This window comes from Haemorhous mexicanus (assembly GCF_027477595.1).
Source record: "Haemorhous mexicanus isolate bHaeMex1 chromosome 32 unlocalized genomic scaffold, bHaeMex1.pri SUPER_32_unloc_3, whole genome shotgun sequence".
NCBI lineage: Eukaryota > Metazoa > Chordata > Aves > Passeriformes > Fringillidae > Haemorhous > Haemorhous mexicanus.
In genome coordinates, this window is record NW_026775984.1 from 43995 (window position 1) to 61767 (window position 17773).

The 17773-nt window shown below is 50.8% G+C and overlaps 1 protein-coding gene across 1 annotated transcript in view; it reads right to left on the reverse strand.

The window, feature by feature from the left end:
- Positions 1–449: 449 nt before the first annotated feature.
- The window catches only part of PPP1R10 (protein phosphatase 1 regulatory subunit 10), a 34371-nt gene continuing 17047 nt past the window's right edge, over positions 450–17773 (reverse strand). The window contains 9 exon segments of the mRNA XM_059837358.1: positions 450–1525; positions 5212–5402; positions 5404–5675; positions 6140–6226; positions 9064–9178; positions 11154–11351; positions 11444–11519; positions 13283–13529; positions 17473–17628. Of these exon segments, the coding sequence (XP_059693341.1) occupies positions 1129–1525; positions 5212–5402; positions 5404–5675; positions 6140–6226; positions 9064–9178; positions 11154–11351; positions 11444–11519; positions 13283–13529; positions 17473–17628 (1739 nt within the window). The 3' untranslated portion in view covers positions 450–1128.

Below are 17773 nucleotides of genomic sequence, written 5' to 3' on the forward strand. Positions count from 1 at the left end.
TCTGCCTCAAAAATGAAAATTTCAGCCCCAAAAAATGAGAATTTTTGCCTCAAAAATGAAAATTTTTGCCTCAAAAATGAAAATTTCAGCCCCAAAAATGAAAATTTCTGCCCCTGGGGAGACGTTTTGCCCCCAGAATCGAAAGGTTTTGCCCTAAAATTGAGATTTTTAAAGCCCTGAAAAGGATAAACCCCCAAAATTGGGATTTTCTGCCCCAAAAGTGACAATTTTTACCTCTGAGGGGGAAATTTCCACCCCACGAATCAGAGTTTGTGCTCCTGGGGGGGATTTCCGCCCCCAAAACGACAATTTCTGCCCCAAAAATGAAATATTTCACTCCTTGGGGAGGGATTTCAACCCAGAAATTGGAAATTCTACCCCGTGAATGACAATTTCCACCCCTTAAATTCAAATTTTTGCTCCAAAATTGATGATTTCTCCCCAAAATCCCCATTTCCACCCGGAAAATTTTAATTTCCGCTCCATAAATGACAATTTCTGTCCCTTGTGAAAGGATTTCCACTCCTAAATTCCAACTTTTCCCCCCTAAATTCCAATTTCTGGCTCTTAAAGATCAATTCCCACCCCATAAATTTGATTTCCCCCCCAAAATTCACATTTTTCCCTCCAAAAATTCACATTTCTGCCCCTTTAAGGGGCTTTTTCCCCCTACACTCCACCTTTTACCCGAAATTTCCACTTTTTAACCCCAAATTTCCAATTTTTAACCCCAAATTTCCAATTTCCACCCCTTAAAGGAGCATTTTCCCCCCTAAATTTCCAATTCCTGCCCCAAATCTTCAATTTTTACCCCAAATTTCCAATTCCTGCCCTGAATTTCCAATTCCTACCCCAAATCTCCAATTCCTACCCCAAATCTCCAATTTTCTACCCCAAATCTCCAATTTTTTACCCAAATCTCCAATTCCTTCCCCAAACCTCCAATTTTTACCCCAAATTTCTAATTTCTACCCAAAATTTCCAATTCCTACCCCATATTTCCAATTTTTACCCCAAATTTCTAATTTCTACCCCAAATCTCCAATTCCTACCCCAAATCTCCAATTTTTTACCCAAATCTCCAATTCCTACCCCAAACCTCCAATTTTTACCCCAAATTTCAAATTTCTACCCAAAATTCCCAATTCCTACCCCATATTTCCAATTTTTACCCCAAATTTCCAATTCCTGCCCTGAATTTCCAAGTTTTGCCCCAAATTTCCAAGTTTTTCCCCAAATCTCCACCCAACCCCCCCTCACCACCACCACCACCACCACCACACCCCAACAATAATCTGATTTTTCCCCCATTTTTCCTCTCCGTTCTTTCCCCCTCCGAGGCCTCACGGAAGCCATAACCGGGGGGGGTTTTTGGGGTGGATTTGGGGTTTTTTTTGGGGTGATTTCGGGGGGTTTCAGGGCAGGGGGGGCCCGTTGACGCCGGGGTGGTAGAAGGCACAGTTGTTCTCGTACCTGCAGCTGCCCTTGAGCATGAAGTGGCGGCACACGGCGCGGCTCGACATGTCTGGGGGAGACAAAAGGGGGGGGGCGCGTCAGGCGCCGGCCCCCGGCCCCAAAACGGCCCCAAAAAGGCCCAAAATGGCCCCAAAAACGGCCCCGAAACCGGCCCGGAGACACCCCGGCACCGTGGGGGGAGGGTCAGCGGGAGGGAGGGGGGGAAAGGGTTAAAAAGGTTTGGGGAGGATTTTGGGGTTCGAGGGGGAGGGAGGGATGAACCCCCCCTGACTCAAAACGGCCCCAAAATGGCTCAAAACGGCCCCAAAATGGCTCAAAACGGCCCCAAAATGGCTCCGGGACGGCCTCAAAATGGCGGCTGGGAGAGGACGGTAGGGACGCGATTTTGGAGGGGTTTGGGAGGGTTTTAGGAGGATTTTGGGACGTTTGAGGGAAATTTTGGGGGTTAAAGGGAAAAGGGGTGAACCCCTGATCCCAAAATGTTTCCAAACAGCCCCAAAATGGCCCCAAAACAGCTGCAAAAGGCCCAAAACGGCCCCAAAAAGGCCCAAAACAGCCCCAAAACCGGCCCAGAGCCACCCCGGCACTGGGGGGGGTCAGCAGGAGGGAGGGGAGGAAAGGGTTAAAAAGGTTTGGGGAGGATTTTGGGGTTTGAGGGGAAGGGAGTGTAGCCCTGGCCCCAAAATGGTTTAAAACGGCCCCAAAACGGCTCAAAATGGCCCCAAAATGGCTCCGGGACGGCCTCAAAATGGCGGCTGGGAGAGGACGGTGGGGAAGCGATTTTGGAGGATTTTGGGAAGATTTTGGGAGGTTTGAGGAGGATTTTGGGGGTTAAAGGGGAAGGGGGTGAACCCCTGACCCCGAAATGGCCCAGAATGTTTCCAAATGGCCCCAAAAAGGCGGAAAATGGCCCCAAAATGGCTCCAGGACAGCCTTAGAATGGGCCCAAAATGGCGGCAGGTCTGTGAGGGAGAGAAGGGTGGGAACACAAATTTGGGGGGGTTTAAAGAGAATTTTGGGGGGGTTAAAGTGGATTTTGGGGTTTAAAGGGGAGGGGAATAAACCCCTGACCCCAAATGGGCCAAAAATGTTTTGAATGGCCCCAAAACGGCTCCAGGATGGCCTCAAAATAGGCCCAAATTGGCCCAAAATGGTGGCAGCTCTGTGAGGGAGAGAAGGGTGGGAACACAAATTTTGGGGGGTTTAAAGAGAATTTTGGGGGTTTAAAGAGGATTTTGGGGTTTAAAGGGGAGGGGGATTAACCGCTGACCCCAAACCAAGCCCAAAATTGCCCCGAAATCGCCTAAAATGGCCCCAAAACGGCCTCAGAGCAGGCCTGGGAAGGCCTCAAAATGTCGGCTCCATGGGGGGACAGGATTTCGGAGAGTTCCAGAAGGATTTTGGGGCGTTTGAGGAGATTTTGGGGGAGTTAAGGGGGACTTTGGAGGGTAAAGGTGAAGGGGATGAACCCCTGACCCCAAAAATGCCCTTAAATGGCCCAAAAACGGCACCAGTAAATCCAACATGGCGGCCGTGGGAGGAGGAGGAGGAAGGGCGGGAAGGGGTGAAAAAAAGGGGCATCAAAAGTGAATTTTGGGGAATTTAAAGAGAATTTTGGGGTGTTTAAGGAGGATTTTGGGGGCTTAAACAAGAAGGGGATGAACCCATGACACCAAAATAACTAAAAATTACCCCAAAATGAGGAAAGAAAAGGACAGGGACAGGATTTTGGGGGGTTTTAGAAGGATTTGGGGTTTTTAAAGAGGATTTTGGGGGTTTGGGGGGGAGGGGGGTGAACCCTCAGTCCCAAAACGCTCCCGGAGCAGCCACGGGAGGACAAAAGGACAGGATTAAAAAAATGGGGTTAAAAATGGGGATTTTGGGGCCGGGGGGCAGTGGGGTCCCTGTCCCAGAATTGGGAGGGGCTGGGGGGATTTTAGGGGAGAACCCCGATCCCGGAACTACAACTCCCAGCATCCTTTGCACCACAAAACCACATGAACTACAACTCCCAGCATCCCCTGCTGCTTGCCAGAGCCACAATAACTTCCAGCATGCCTTGTTAATGAAATGGGAGCCAAACTACAACTCCCAGCATGCCTTGCTGCTAAATTAAAGACAGGTTCAGGCCCCACCAGGCCTCAGTGGCCCCCTCAGGATCGGTTTTAGGCCTTGATGAGCGAAACTACAACTCCCAGCATCCTTTGCTTCTCACTAACAGAGAAACTACAGCTCCCAGCGTGCCTTCCTGGTTAAATGAAAGATAAACTACAAATCCCAGCGACCCTTGCTGGCCAGGTAAAGCCCCCTCAGGCTTTCGGCAACCTGAGAGCCGAACTACAACTCCCATCATGCCTTGCTGCCACAGCTGTGGAACTACAGCTCCCAGCACCCATTGCTGTGGCGTTAGTGACGGGTTTAGGCCCTGCCAGGTGTCAGAGGCCTCCTTAGGCCGGGTTTTGGGCCCCTCTGTAAAACCCTGCAGCACACCTGGAGCTGAACTACAACTCCCAGCATGCTTTGATGTCTCGCAGGCTGAACCACAGCTCCCAGAATCCTTTGCAGCCCCTCCCAGAGCAGATTTAACCCCCACCAGGCCTCAGCGGCTTTCAGTTAGGAGCTGCTCCTAACTCCCACCATCCCTTGCTGCCCTCCTATGACCCAAACTACAACTCCCAGCATGCCTAGCGACCACAGGTTTAAACTACAACTCCCAGCGGCCTATGCGGCCGGCTTGCCACGCCCCCATCCTTCCCAGCACGCCTCGCGGCCGCTTTGCAAGCACCAAACTACAACTCCCAGCATGCCCTTCTCGCAACCGACCGCCAAACTACAACTCCCAGCATGCCCCGCGGCCGCTCCCGCCACAGCCGGCGTTAGAGGCTGGGCCCCGTTTTGGGCAGGGGTCGCTCCCGATTCTGGGGGGTCCCTTCAGCCATTTTGGGGCGGGGGTCCCTCCCCATTTTGAGGGGTCCCGCAGCCATTTTGGGGCGGGGGTCCTTCGCCACCCTCCAGAAAACTTTTGGTGGGGGGGGTCTCAGGCATTTTGGGGGCAAGCCCAGCACTCCTCAGGGGCCATTTTGGAGGCGTCCCTCACCGCCACCACCCCCATTTTGGGGAGGGGTCTCTCGCTGCCCTGGAGCCATTTTGGGAGGGGGTTTCCTCCCCATATATCAGGAAGACCCCTCCCCATTTCTGAGGGGAACCCCTCACTGCCGTTTTTGGGGGGGTCTCCACCACCATCACCCCCATTTTGGGGGGGCTCTCTCTCTGCCCCTGCCCCACTCTGGGGTGTCCCTCAGCCCCATTGTGGGGGGGGGTCCCTCTCTTCCCCATTTTGGGGAGGGGTCCCTCAGCCCCATTGTGGGGGGGGTCCCTCTCTGCCCCATTTTGGGGGAGGGGTCCCTCTCTGCCCCTCTCACCCCGCAGCCATTTCGGGATGGGGGAGGGGGATCACACCAATTTTTAGGGGAGGGGTCTCTCTCAGCCCCTCCCCCTCCTCAGAGCCCCATGGGGGGTCTGCGCCAGTCGTGGCCCCTCCCCCACGGCCCGGGGGGGTGCTCCGGGGGGTGCATGGGGGGATGGTGAGGGGGTGGGGGAGGGGGCTCGCCGCCCCCCCCCCTCCAGCGGGGCAGGAAAGGCGGGGGGCGGCGGGGGTGGGGAGGGGGCACCCACGGGCCCCTCCCAAGCGGGGCCGGGCCCCCCCCCAGAGCCAGGCCCCCCCCCCCAATTTACCTCCGCCGTGCCCTCCGCCGTGGCCCCGGGGGGGGGGGGTGGTCTCTGCCGTGCTCGCCGTGCCCGCCGGGGGGTGGGGGAGGACCCCCCCGAGACCCCCCGCCGCCGCCGCCGCCATTGGGGGGGGGTCCCCCGCTCCTGCCCCCTCCCCCACCCCCACCCCGGCAGCGATAAGGGGGGGGAGGGGGGGGGCTCGGCACCGCCGCGACCCCCTCGGGGCGGGGGGCGGTGGAACGGGGGAGGGGGCGGCCCCCCCCCGCCGCCCCCTCCCCCTCCCCCGCGCATTCCCCCTCCCCCGTTGGGGGGGCCCCCGCGGAGGCCGCCCCCTCCCCCACCCCCGTCGGGCCCCTCCCCCCAGAAATCGCCGCCGCGTTGGGGAGGGGGCGGCCCCAACATTCGGGGACCCCCCGGGAGCCCCGGGGGGAGGCCGGGACCCCCTCCCCCGCCGCCGCCGCCGTGGGGACCTGCGGGGAGAGAGAGAGAGAGAGAAAAATTGGGGTTAAAAATGCGGATTTGGGGATTTTTTTGAGGTTTTAAAGGATTTTTTTAGGGGGGGGTTGGGGAAATTTTTTGGGGTTTTTTATGGGATATTTTTGGGAAAATTTTTTTTTGGTTTTGATGGGTTTTTGTTTATTTTTTTGGGGTTTTTTTTAAATTGTGGGGTTTTTTTGGGGGGGGATTTTAAGGATTTTTGAGGGGGCTTTAGGGAAATTTTTGAGGGGTTTTTGGGAGATTTTTGGGGGGTTTTCGGGAGATTTTTTTCAAGTTTTTTAATTTTTGGAAAATTTCTTGGGGGTTTGGGAGGAATTTTTCAGGTTTTTCAGGGCGTTTGGAGGGATTTTTGGGGAGTTGGAAGATTTTTGTAGTTTTGGGGTTTTTTTTAGGGGGATTTTTTAGGGTTTAGGTAATTTGGGGAGGGGACACTTACCCGGCATGGGCCCCCCCGGGGGGAAGTGCTGCATTTTGGGGGGTGGGAAACCGTTCATGGGTCCAGGGCCCAGCAGCCCGTGGGGAACTGCAAAAATGGGGGAAAAAACAGAAAAAATGGGTCAGGGGGACCCCAAAACACCCCCTGAGGGAGAGGGTGTGCAGTTTAGAGACCCCCGAAATCCACCCCAATTAAGGAGATCACCCCAATTTAGAGACCCCCAAATTTACCCCAATTAAAGGAGAACACCCCAATTAAGAGACCCCCAAATTTACCCCAATTAAAGGGGAACATCCCAAATTTGGAGACCCCCAAATTTACCCCAAAATTAAGGGGGTGTCCCCAATTAAGAGACCTCCAAATTTACCCCAAAATTAAGGGGGTGTCCCAGATCTGGAGACCCCCAAATTTACCCCAATTAAGGAGATCACCCCAATTAAGAGACCCCCCCAAATTTACCCCAATTCAAGGGGGTGTCCCCAATTTGGAGACCCCCAAATTTACCCCAATTAAAGGAGAACACCCCAATTAAGAGACCCCCAAAATTACCCCAAAATTAAGGAGGTGTCCCAGATTTGGAGACCCCCAAATTTACCCCAATTAAGGAGATCACCCCAATTAAGAGACCCCCAAATTTACCCCAATTAAGGAGATCACCCCAATTAAGAGACCCCCCAAATTTACCCCAATTAAAGGAGAACATCCCAATTTAGAGACCCCCAAAATTAAGGGGGTGTCCCAAATTTGGAGACCCCCAAATTTACCCCAATTAAAGAGATCACCCCAATTAAGAGACCCCCAAATTTACCCCAAAATTAAGGGGGTGTCCCAAATTTGGAGACCCCCAAATTTACCCCAAAATTAAGGGGGTGTCCCCAATTTGGAGACCCCCAAATTTACCCCAATTAAGGAGATCACCCCAATTAAGAGACCCCCAAATTTACCCCAATTAAAGGAGAACACCCCAATTTAGAGACCCCCAAAATTAAGGGGGTGTCCCAGATCTGGAGACCCCCAAATTTACCCCAAAATTAAGGGGGTGTCCTAGATTGGGAGACCCCCAAATTTACCCCAAAATTAAGGAGGTGTCCAAGATTTGGAGACCCCCAAATTTACCCCAATTAAAGGAGAACACCCCAATTAAGACACCCCCAAATCCACCCCAATTAAGGAGAACACCTCAATTAAGAGACCCCCAAATTTACCCCAATTAAAGGAGAACACCCCAATTAAGACACCCCCAAATCCACCCCAATTAAGGAGAACACCTCAATTAAGAGACCCCCAAATTTACCCCAAAATTAAGGGGGTGTCCCAGATTTGGAGACCCCCAAATTTACCCCAATTCAAGGGGGTGTCCCCAATTTGGAGACCCCCAATTTAAGGGACACCTGCCCCCAGGTGACCCCAATTGAAGGGGGTGTCCCCAATTTGGAGACCCCCAAATTTACCCCAATTAAAGGGGAACACCCCAATTTAGAGACCCCCAAATTTACCCCAATTAAAGGGGAACACCCCAATTTAGAGACCCCCAAATTTACCCCAATTAAAGGAGAACACCCCAATTAAGAGACCCCCAAATTTACCCCAAAATTAAGGGAGTGTCCCAGATTTGGAGACCCCCAAATTTACCCCAAAATTAAGGGGGTGTCCCAGATCTGGAGACCCCCAAATTTACCCCGATTAAAAGGGGGTGTCCCCAATTTGGAGACCCCCAAATTCACCCCAAAATTAAGGGGGTGTCCCAGATTTGGAGACCCCCAAATTTACCCCAATTAAGGAGATCACCCCAATTAAGAGACCCCCAAATTTACCCCAATTAAAGGAGAACATCCCAATTAAGAGACCCCCAAATTTATCCCAAAATTAAGGGGGTGTCCCAGATTTGGAGACCCCCAAATTTACCCCAATTAAAAGGGGGTGTCCCCAATTTGGAGACCCCCAAATTTACCCCAAAATTAAAGAGGTGTCCCCAATTTGGAGACCCCCAAATTTACCCCAATTCAAGGGGGTGTCCCAGATCTGGAGACCCCCAAATTTACCCCAATTCAAGGGGGTGTCCCCAATTTAGAGACCCCCAAATTTACCCCAATTAAGGAGATCACCCCAATTAAGAGACCCCCAAATTTACCCCAAAATTAAGGGGGTGTCCCAAATCTGGAGACCCCCAAATTTACCCCAATTAAGGAGAACATCCCAATTAAGAGACCCCCAAAATTAAGGGGGTGTCCCCAATTTGGAGACCCCCAAATTTACCCCAAAATTAAGGAGGTGTCCCAGATCTGGAGACCCCCCAAATTTACCCCAATTCAAGGGGGTGTCCCCAATTTAGAGACCCCCAAATTTACCCCAAAATTAAGGGGGTGTCCTAGATTTGGAGACCCCCAAATTTACCCCAATTAAGGAGATCACCCCAATTAAGAGACCCCCCAAATTTACCCCAATTAAAGGAGATCACCCTAATTAAGAGACCCCCCAAATTTACCCCAATTAAAGGGGAACACCCCAATTAAGAGACCCCCAAATTTACCCCAATTAAAGGAGATCACCCCAATTAAGAGACCCCCAAATTTACCCCAAAATTAAGGGGGTGTCCTAGATTGGGAGACCCCCAAATTTACCCCAATTAAGGAGATCACCCCAATTAAGAGACCCCCAAATTTACCCCAATTCAAGGGGGTGTCCCCAATTTGGAGACCCCCAATCTAAGGGACACCTGCCCCCAGGTGACCCCAATTGAAGGGGGTGTCCCCAATTTGGAGACCCCCAATCTAAGGGACACCTGCCCCAGGTGACCCCAACTGAAGGGGGTGTCCCCAAAACCCCTGTCAGGGCCACTGGGCACTGTCCCCACGTGTGTCCCCCGGCCAGGAGCACCCCAAAGCCCCGTGGGGACCCCAGGAGTGTCCCCAGGTGTGCCTCACCTGCCCCGGGCCCCCCTGGGGGCTGGCTGCCCAGGTTGCCCAGCAGGTGTTTGATCTTGTCCGAGTAGTCCGGCTGCTTCAGCAGCTCCTCGGCCTTGTGGCTGCTGGGGCCGCCCTGGGGGAGAAACGGGGGGAAAATGAGAAAAAATGGGAAAAAATGGGAAAAAACGGGAAAAAATGAGAAAAAATGGGAAAAAATGGGAAAAAATGGGGGGAAAATGGGAAAAAATGGGAAAAAATGGGGGGGAAATGGGGGAAAATGGGAAAAAATGGGGGGGAATGGGGGAAAAATGAGAAAAAACGGGAAAAAACGGGGGGGAGATGGGGGAAATGGGAAAAATGGGGAAAATGACAAAAAATGGGGGGAAAATGAGAAAAAACGGGGGGAAAATGAGAAAAAATGGGGGAAAATGAGAAAAAATGGGAAAAAATGGGGGGGAATGGGGGAAAATGGGAAAAAATGGGGGGGAAATGAGAAAAAATGGGGGGAAAATGAGAAAAAATGGGGGGAAATGAGAAAAAATGGGGGGGAAATGGGGGGAAAATTAAAATAAATGGGGGGAAAATGAGAAAAAAGGGGGAAAATGGGGGGAAAATCAGAAAAAATGGGAAAAAACAGGGGTGAGATGGGGGAAAATGAGAAAATATGGGGGGAAATGAGAAAAAATGGGAAAAAATGGGGGTGAGATGGGGAAAATGAGAAAAAATGGGGGGAAATGAGAAAAATGGGGGAAAATGAGAAAAAATGGGGGAAAATGAGAAAAAAAGGGGGGAAAATGAGAAAAAATGGGAAAAATGGGGGGGAAATGGGGGAAAATGAGAAAAAATGGGGGGAAAATGAGAAAAAATGGGGGGAAATGAGAAAAAAGGGGGGGAAATGAGAAAAAAGGGGGGGAAAATGAGAAAAAATGGGAAAAATGGGGGGGGAAATGGGGAAAAATGAGAAAAAATGGGGGGAAAATGGGAAAAAATGGGAAAAACCAGGGGTGAAATGGGGGGAAATGGGAAAATATGGGGGGGAATGGGGAGAAAATGAGAAAAAATGGGGAGAAAATGAGAAAAAATGGGGAGAAAATGAGAAAAAATCGGAAAAATCAGGGGTGAAATGGGGGAAAATGAGAAAAATGGGGGGAAATGAGAAAAAATGGGAAACAACAGAGGCAAAATGGGGAAAATGAGAAAAATGGGGGGAAAATGAGAAAAAATGAGAAAAACCAGGGGTGAAATGGGGGAAAATGAGAAAAAATGGGGGGAAAATGAGAAAAAATGGGGGGAAAATGAGAAAAAAGGGGGAAAATGAGAAAAAATGGGGGGGAATGGGGGGAAAATGAGGAAAAAATGGGGGGAAAATGAGAAAAAATGGGAAAAACCAGGGGTGAAATGGGGGAAAATGAGAAAGAAGAGGAAAAATGGGGGGAAAATGAGAAAAAAGGTAAAAAACGGGGGAGGGAAATGGGGAAAAATAGGAACAAAGGGCAAAATGGGGGGGAAAAGGGGGAAGGGGGGGAAAAGTGGGAGAAAATGAGAACAAAATGAGAAAAAAAGGGCAAAATTAAAGGAAAAAGGAGGGGAAATGAGAAAAAAGAGGAAAAACTGGGGAAAACCAGGGGGAAAATAGGAAGAAATGAGGAAAAAAGAGGCAAAAACCAGGCAAAAATGGGGGAAACCAGGGATCAACGAGAAGAAAGAAAAAGACAAAAGGGGAGAAAGGGGAAAAAAGAAGGGAAAAAGAAAAAGAGGGAAAAAAAGGGGGAATCAGGGAAAAACCCCAGCGAGGGAAGGGGAAAATGGGGGTTCCACCCTTTTACCCCTCCCAGCTGTGACCCCACAGATTTTGGGGTGTCCCAAATCACAATGTCCCAATTTGTGATGGCCACAATTTATGACCCTCCCTCCCCCAGATTTTGAGGTATCCCCAAATCTCGGGTTCAAAGGATGGGGAGTGACCCCCCCCAAATTTATAACCTCCACAATTTAACCCCACAATGGGGGTGACCCCCCTCAATTTGTGCCCCCCCCACGGCTACGTGTGACCCCCCCTCCCCCCTCCCCCCCCCCAAATTTCGGGGTGCCCCGTTTGTGGGGGTTACCATGATGGAGCTGAGGATCTCCTGCATGTTGATGGGGGCGTTTTGGGGGGGTCCTGGGGGTCCCTTGCCAGCCCCGACGCTGCCCATGAGGTTGGCAAGCACTGGGGGCAGCTTGGCCCCCGCCCCCGGCTCCGGGGAGGCCGCGGCGGCGCCGGGATCCAGCCCCTCGGGATAGGCCCCGTCCTCGCCCGAGCAGTCCTGGGGGGGCACAAACGGGGGGTCACCAAAGGCACTTTGGGGTTTTTTAGCTTTTTTTGGGGTTTTTTTGGGGGTTTTTTTTCAGGGCTTACCTCGTCCAAGGGGATGAGTTTGGGCGGGAGCGGCTCGTAGGATTCCGGGTCGGGCTCGTGGGGGCTGTCGGGAATGCTGAGGGAGTGGGAAAAGCTCAGTGGGTTTCTGGGGTCCCAAAAATTTTTTTCTAATTTCTTCCCATTTTCTCCCCAGTTTTGCCCTTTTTTCTCTTTTTTTTTCCTCATTTTTCCCTGGGTTTTGCCCTTTTTTCTCGTTTTTTTCCCATTTCCCCCCCCCATTTTCCCCCTCTTTTTGTCCTTTTCCTCATTTTTCCCATTTCCTCCCATTTTTTTCCCCTGTTTTTGCCTTTTGTTTCCTCTTTTTTTTTCTCACTGAGGGCCCAAAGGCTTCCTAGCCCACATTTCCAGCTTTAGGTTTTCCAGTTCTGTGTGTGCCAGAAATATTGGATTCTCCACAAACTTGGGTGTCCCGAAATGCGCCCAAAGTGTCGCCCAAAAAGGGACAAAGTGATCCCAAAATGGTCTCTTCAAAGTGACAAAAAAGGCACCTAAAATGTTCCTGAAATAATTCCCAAAATGGCACCAAAAGGATTCCTAAAAAAACTTAAGAGCCTCCCCAAAAAGAGGCTAAAATCATCCCCAAAATGGCTCTCAAATTCCTCACAAAATGGTGCCCCAAGTGACCCCACACTGGCCCCAAAAAGGGCTCCTAAAACAGCATCCAAAATGTGTCTAAAAGGGATTCAAAATGTTTCTAAAATAGCCTCCAAAATGGCCCCCAAAATGTCCCAAAAAGAGTCTCAAAGTGCTCCCAAAAAAGCCTATAAACTGTCCCCAAAAGTGTCTCCAAAATGTCCTCCAAAGCATCCTCAGAATGGACACCAAAGCCCTCACAAAATGGCACCCAAAGCCCTCACAAAATGGCACCCAAAGCCCTCACAAAATGGCACTCAAAGCCCTCACAAAATGACCACTGAAACCCCCACAAAAAAGACCCCAAAGCCCTCACAAAATAACCACCAAAGCCCTCAAAAATAGACCCCAAAGCCCTCACAATTTTGACCCCAAAGCCCTCACAAAATGGCGGCCAAAGCCCTCACAAAATGGCGCCCAATGCCCTCAGAAAACGGACTCCAAAGCCCTCATAAAATGGCACCCAATGCCCTCAAAAAACAGACCCCAAAGCCCTCATAAAATGGCACCCAAAGCCTTCACAAAACTGCACCTAAAGCCCTCAGAAAACAGACGCCAAAGCCCTCATGAAACAGACCCCAAAGCCCTCATAAAATGGCACCCAAAGCCTTCACAAAACAGCACCCAAACCCCTCAGAAAACAGACCCCAAAGCCCTCATGAAACAGACCCCAAAGCCCTCACAAAATGGCACCCAAAGCCCTCACAAAATGGCGGCCAAAGCCCTCACAAAATGGCACTTAAACCCCTCAGAAAACGGACACCAAAGCCCTCATGAAACAGACCCCAAAGCCCTCACAAAATGGCACCCAAAGCCCTCAGAAAACAGACCCCAAAGCCCTCGTGAAACAGACCCCAAAGCCCTCACAAAATGGCACCCAAAGCCCTCAGAAAACAGACCCCAAAGCCCTCACAAAATGGCACCTAAACCCCTCAGAAAACAGACCCCAAAGCCCTCGTGAAACAGACCCCAAAGCCCTCACAAAATGGCACCCAAAGCCCTCAGAAAACAGACCCCAAAGCCCTCATGAAATGGCCACCAAATCACCCTCACCACCCCCTGACATGCTGGGCCCTGAACACTGCAAATCCCCCATTCCCCACCACCAAAAAGAAATCTGGGATTTACCCCCCCACCCAAATTCCCAAATTCCCCACAAATGCCCCCAAAATCCCCCTCGCTCACCTCTCCTTGGAGAGGAAGATCTCCTGCAGGATGCCCTTGACGCGCTCGGCCTGCGTGAAGCGCTCGCGGCTGCCGCTGCCGGGGATGACGAGCGGCGCCGGCAGCTCCAGGGCCTTGGGGTAGGCCCAGGGCACCTTCTCCTCCATGGAGTCGTGGCTGAGGCGCCGCGCCGTCTCGAAGGCGTGCCGGTCCTTCAGCATCTCCCGCTTGGCCGCCTCGCCAAAGTCCTTGATCTTGTTCACGTTCACTGCCGGGGGGGAAGGGTGGGATCAGCGGGAAGAAATCGTGGGGTTGTGTTGGAGTGGTCGGGTTGGAAATGTTTCAAAATGGCAGCCAAAGGGGTGACAAAATGGCGCCCAAAGGGTTTGTAAAATGGAATCCGAAGTGTGCACAAAAAGGGACACAAATTGTCCACAAAATGGAATCTAAAGTGTGCACAAAAAGGGTTTAAAGTGCCTACAAAATGGTGCCCAAAGGGTTCGCAAAATGGAATATAAAGTGTGCACAAAAAGGGTTTAAAGTGCCTACAAAAAGGGACCCAAATTGTCCACAAAATGGAATATAAAGTGTGCACAAAAAGGGACGCAAATTGTCCACAAAATGGAATATAAAGTGTGCACAAAAAGGGATACAAATTGTTCACAAAATGGAATCTAAAGTGTGCACAAAAAGGGATACAAATTGTCCACAAAATGGAATCCAAAGTGTCCACAAAAAGTGACATAAATTGTTCACAAAAAGGGACTCAAAGTGGCCAGAAAATGGCGGCCAAAGAGTTCACAAAAAGGGTTTTAAACTGCCCACGAAAAAAGGACTTAAAGTGTCCACAAAATGGAACTCAAAATGTCCACAAAAAGGAACCCAAACTGTCCCTAAAATGGCACCAAGTTTTCCCACAAAATGTCCTGGAAATAATCCCAAAATGGCACCAAATGTTCCAACAAAAAGTCCCGGTAAATGATCCCAAAATGGCGTCCAGAGGGTCCCTCACAAAAAGGGGCTCAAAGACTCCCACAAAACGGCTCTGGAACAATCTCAAAATGGCACAAAATGTTCCTAAAAAATGTCGCTGAAACGATCCCAAAATGGCGCCCAGAGGGTCCCACAAAATGGAACCCAAAATGCCCCTAAAATGAGCCCAAAACGGCACCAAATGTCCCCATAAAATGTCCCTAAAGTGATCCCAAAATGGCACCCACAGAGTCCCACAAAAAGAGACCCAAACTGTCCCTAAAACAACCCCAAGATGACACTGAGTGTTCCCACAAAATGTCCCTGAAATGATCCCAAAATGGCGCCCAGAGGGTCCCACAAACGAGGCCCAAAGCCTCCCACAAAACGGCCCTGGAACAATCTCAAAATGGCACAAAATGTTCCTAAAAAATGTCCCTGAAACGATCCCAAAATGGCGCCCAGAGAGTCCCTCACAAAAAGAGGCCCAAAGACTCCCACAAAACGGCTCTGGAACAATCTCAAAATGGCACAAAATGTTCCTAAAAAATGTCGCTGAAACGATCCCAAAATGGCGTCCAGAGGGTCCCTCACAAAAAGGGGCTCAAAGACTCCCACAAAACGGCTCTGGAACAATCTCAAAATGGCACAAAATGTTCCTAAAAAATGTCCCTGAAACGATCCCAAAATGGTGCCCATAGGGTCCCACAAAATGGAACCCAAAATGCCCCTAAAATGAGCCCAAAACGGCACCAAATGTCCCCATAAAATGTCCCTAAAGTGATCCCAAAATGGCACCCACAGAGTCCCACAAAAAGAGACCCAAATTGTCCCTAAAACAACCCCAAGATGACACCGAGTGTTCCCACAAAATGTCCCTGAAATGATCCCAAAATGGCGCCCAGAGGGTCCCTCACAAAAAGAGGCCCAAAGACTCCCACAAAACGGCTCTGGAACAATCTCAAAATGGCACAAAATGTTCCTAAAAAATGTCGCTGAAACGATCCCAAAATGGCGCCCAGAGGGTCCCACAAAATGGAACCCAAAATGCCCCTAAACTGAGCCCAAAACGGCACCAAATGTCCCCATAAAATGTCCCTAAAGTGATCCCAAAATGGCACCCACAGAGTCCCACAAAAAGAGACCCAAATTGTCCCTAAAACAACCCCAAGATGACACTGAGTGTTCCCACAAAATGTCCCTGAAACGATCCCAAAATGGCGCCCAGAGGGTCCCACAAACGAGGCCCCAAGACTCCCACAAAACGGCCCTGGAACAATCTCAAAATGGCACAAAATGTTCCTAAAAAATGTCCCTGAAATGATCCCAAAATGGCGCCCAGAGGGTCCCACAAAATGGAACCCAAAATGCCCCCAAAATGAGCCCAAAACGGCACCAAATGTCCCTAAAGTGATCCCAAAATGGCACCCACAGAGTCCCACAAAAAGAGACCCAAATTGTCCCTAAAACAACGCCAAGATGACACTGAGTGTTCCCACAAAATGTCCCTGAAACGATCCCAAAATGGCGCCCAGAGGGTCCCTCACAAAAAGGGGCTCAAAGACTCCCACAAAACGGCTCTGGAACAATCTCAAAATGGCACAAAATGTTCCTAAAAAATGTCGCTGAAATGATCCCAAAATGGCGCCCAGAGGGTTCCACAAAATGGAACCCAAAATGCCCTTAAAATGAGCCCAAAACGGCACCAAATGTCCCCATAAAATGTCCCTAAAGTGATCCCAAAATGGCACCCACAGAGTCCCACAAAAAGAGACCCAAATTGTCCCTAAAACAACCCCAAGATGACACCGAGTGTTCCCACAAAATGTCCCTGAAACGATCCCAAAATGGCGCCCAGAGGGTCCCTCACAAAAGAGGCCCAAAGACTCCCACAAAACGGCCCTGGAACAATCTCAAAATGGCACAAAATGTTCCTAAAAAATGTCGCTGAAACGATCCCAAAATGGCGCCCAGAGGGTCCCACAAAATGGAACCCAAAATGCCCCTAAAATGAGCCCAAAACGGCACCAAATGTCCCTAAAGTGATCCCAAAATGGCACCCACAGAGTCCCACAAAAAGAGACCCAAATTGTCCCTAAAACAACCCCAAGATGACACTGAGTGTTCCCACAAAATGTCCCTGAAACGATCCCAAAATGGCGCCCAGAGGGTCCCACAAAAGAGGCCCAAAGACTCCCACAAAACGGCCCTGGAACAACCTCAAAATGGCACAAAATGTTCCTAAAAAATGTCCCTGAAACGATCCCAAAATGGTGCCCATAGGGTCCCACAAAATGGAACCCAAAATGCCCCTAAAATGAGCCCAAAACGGCACCAAATGTCCCCATAAAATGTCCCTAAAGTGATCCCAAAATGGCACCCACAGAGTCCCACAAAAAGAGACCCAAACTGTCCCTAGAACAACCCCAAGATGACACCGAGTGTTCCCACAAAATGTCCCTGAAACGATCCCAAAATGGCGCCCAGAGGGTCCCTCACAAAAAGGGGCCCAAAGACTCCCACAAAACGGCTCTGGAACAATCTCAAAATGGCACAAAATGTTCCTAAAAAATGTCGCTGAAACGATCCCAAAATGGCGCCCAGAGGGTCCCACAAAAAGGAACCCAAAATGCCCCCAAAATGAGCCCAAAACGGCACCAAATGTCCCCATAAAATGTCCCTAAAGTGATCCCAAAATGGCACCCACAGAGTCCCACAAAAAGAGACCCAAATTGTCCCTAAAACAACCCCAAGATGACACTGAGTGTTCCCACAAAATGTCCCTGAAATGATCCCAAAATGGCGCCCAGAGGGTCCCTCACAAAAAGGGGCCCAAAGACTCCCACAAAACGGCCCTGGAACAACCTCAAAATGGCACAAAATGTTCCTAAAAAATGTCGCTGAAATGATCCCAAAATGGCGCCCAGAGGGTCCCACAAAATGGAACCCAAAATGCCCCTAAACTGAGCCCAAAACGGCATCAAATGTCCCCATAAAATGTCCCTAAAGTGATCCCAAAATGGCACCCACAGAGTCCCACAAAAAGAGACCCAAACTGTCCCTAAAACAACCCCAAGATGACACTGAGTGTTCCCACAAAATGTCCCTGAAATGATCCCAAAATGGCGCCCAGAGGGTCCCACAAACGAGGCCCAAAGACTCCCACAAAACGGCCCCGGAACGGTCCCAGAGGGGCTCTCGGGGGATTTTGGGGTGAATTCCGGCCGTTTGGGGCTCACCTCGCTCCGTCTCGTCCAGCTCGAAGTAGAAGTACTCGCGCAGCCGCCCCTCCTCGGGCCACGACACCGATTTCTTCTTGCGGGGCCTGCGCGGGGCCGGGCCCCCCTCGGAGGGGACATCGGTGGCCTTGGGGTCACCCCCCGCCTCCGACGAGCCTGAGGGGACAGCGGGGGGGGATCAGCAAAGGGGGATCCCAAAAATGGGGGGTTTGAGCCCAAAATGGCACCGGGGAGGGGTGAAATGGGGCCTGGAATGGGGCAAAGTGACACCAAAATGGGGCAGAGGGACACCAAAATGGGG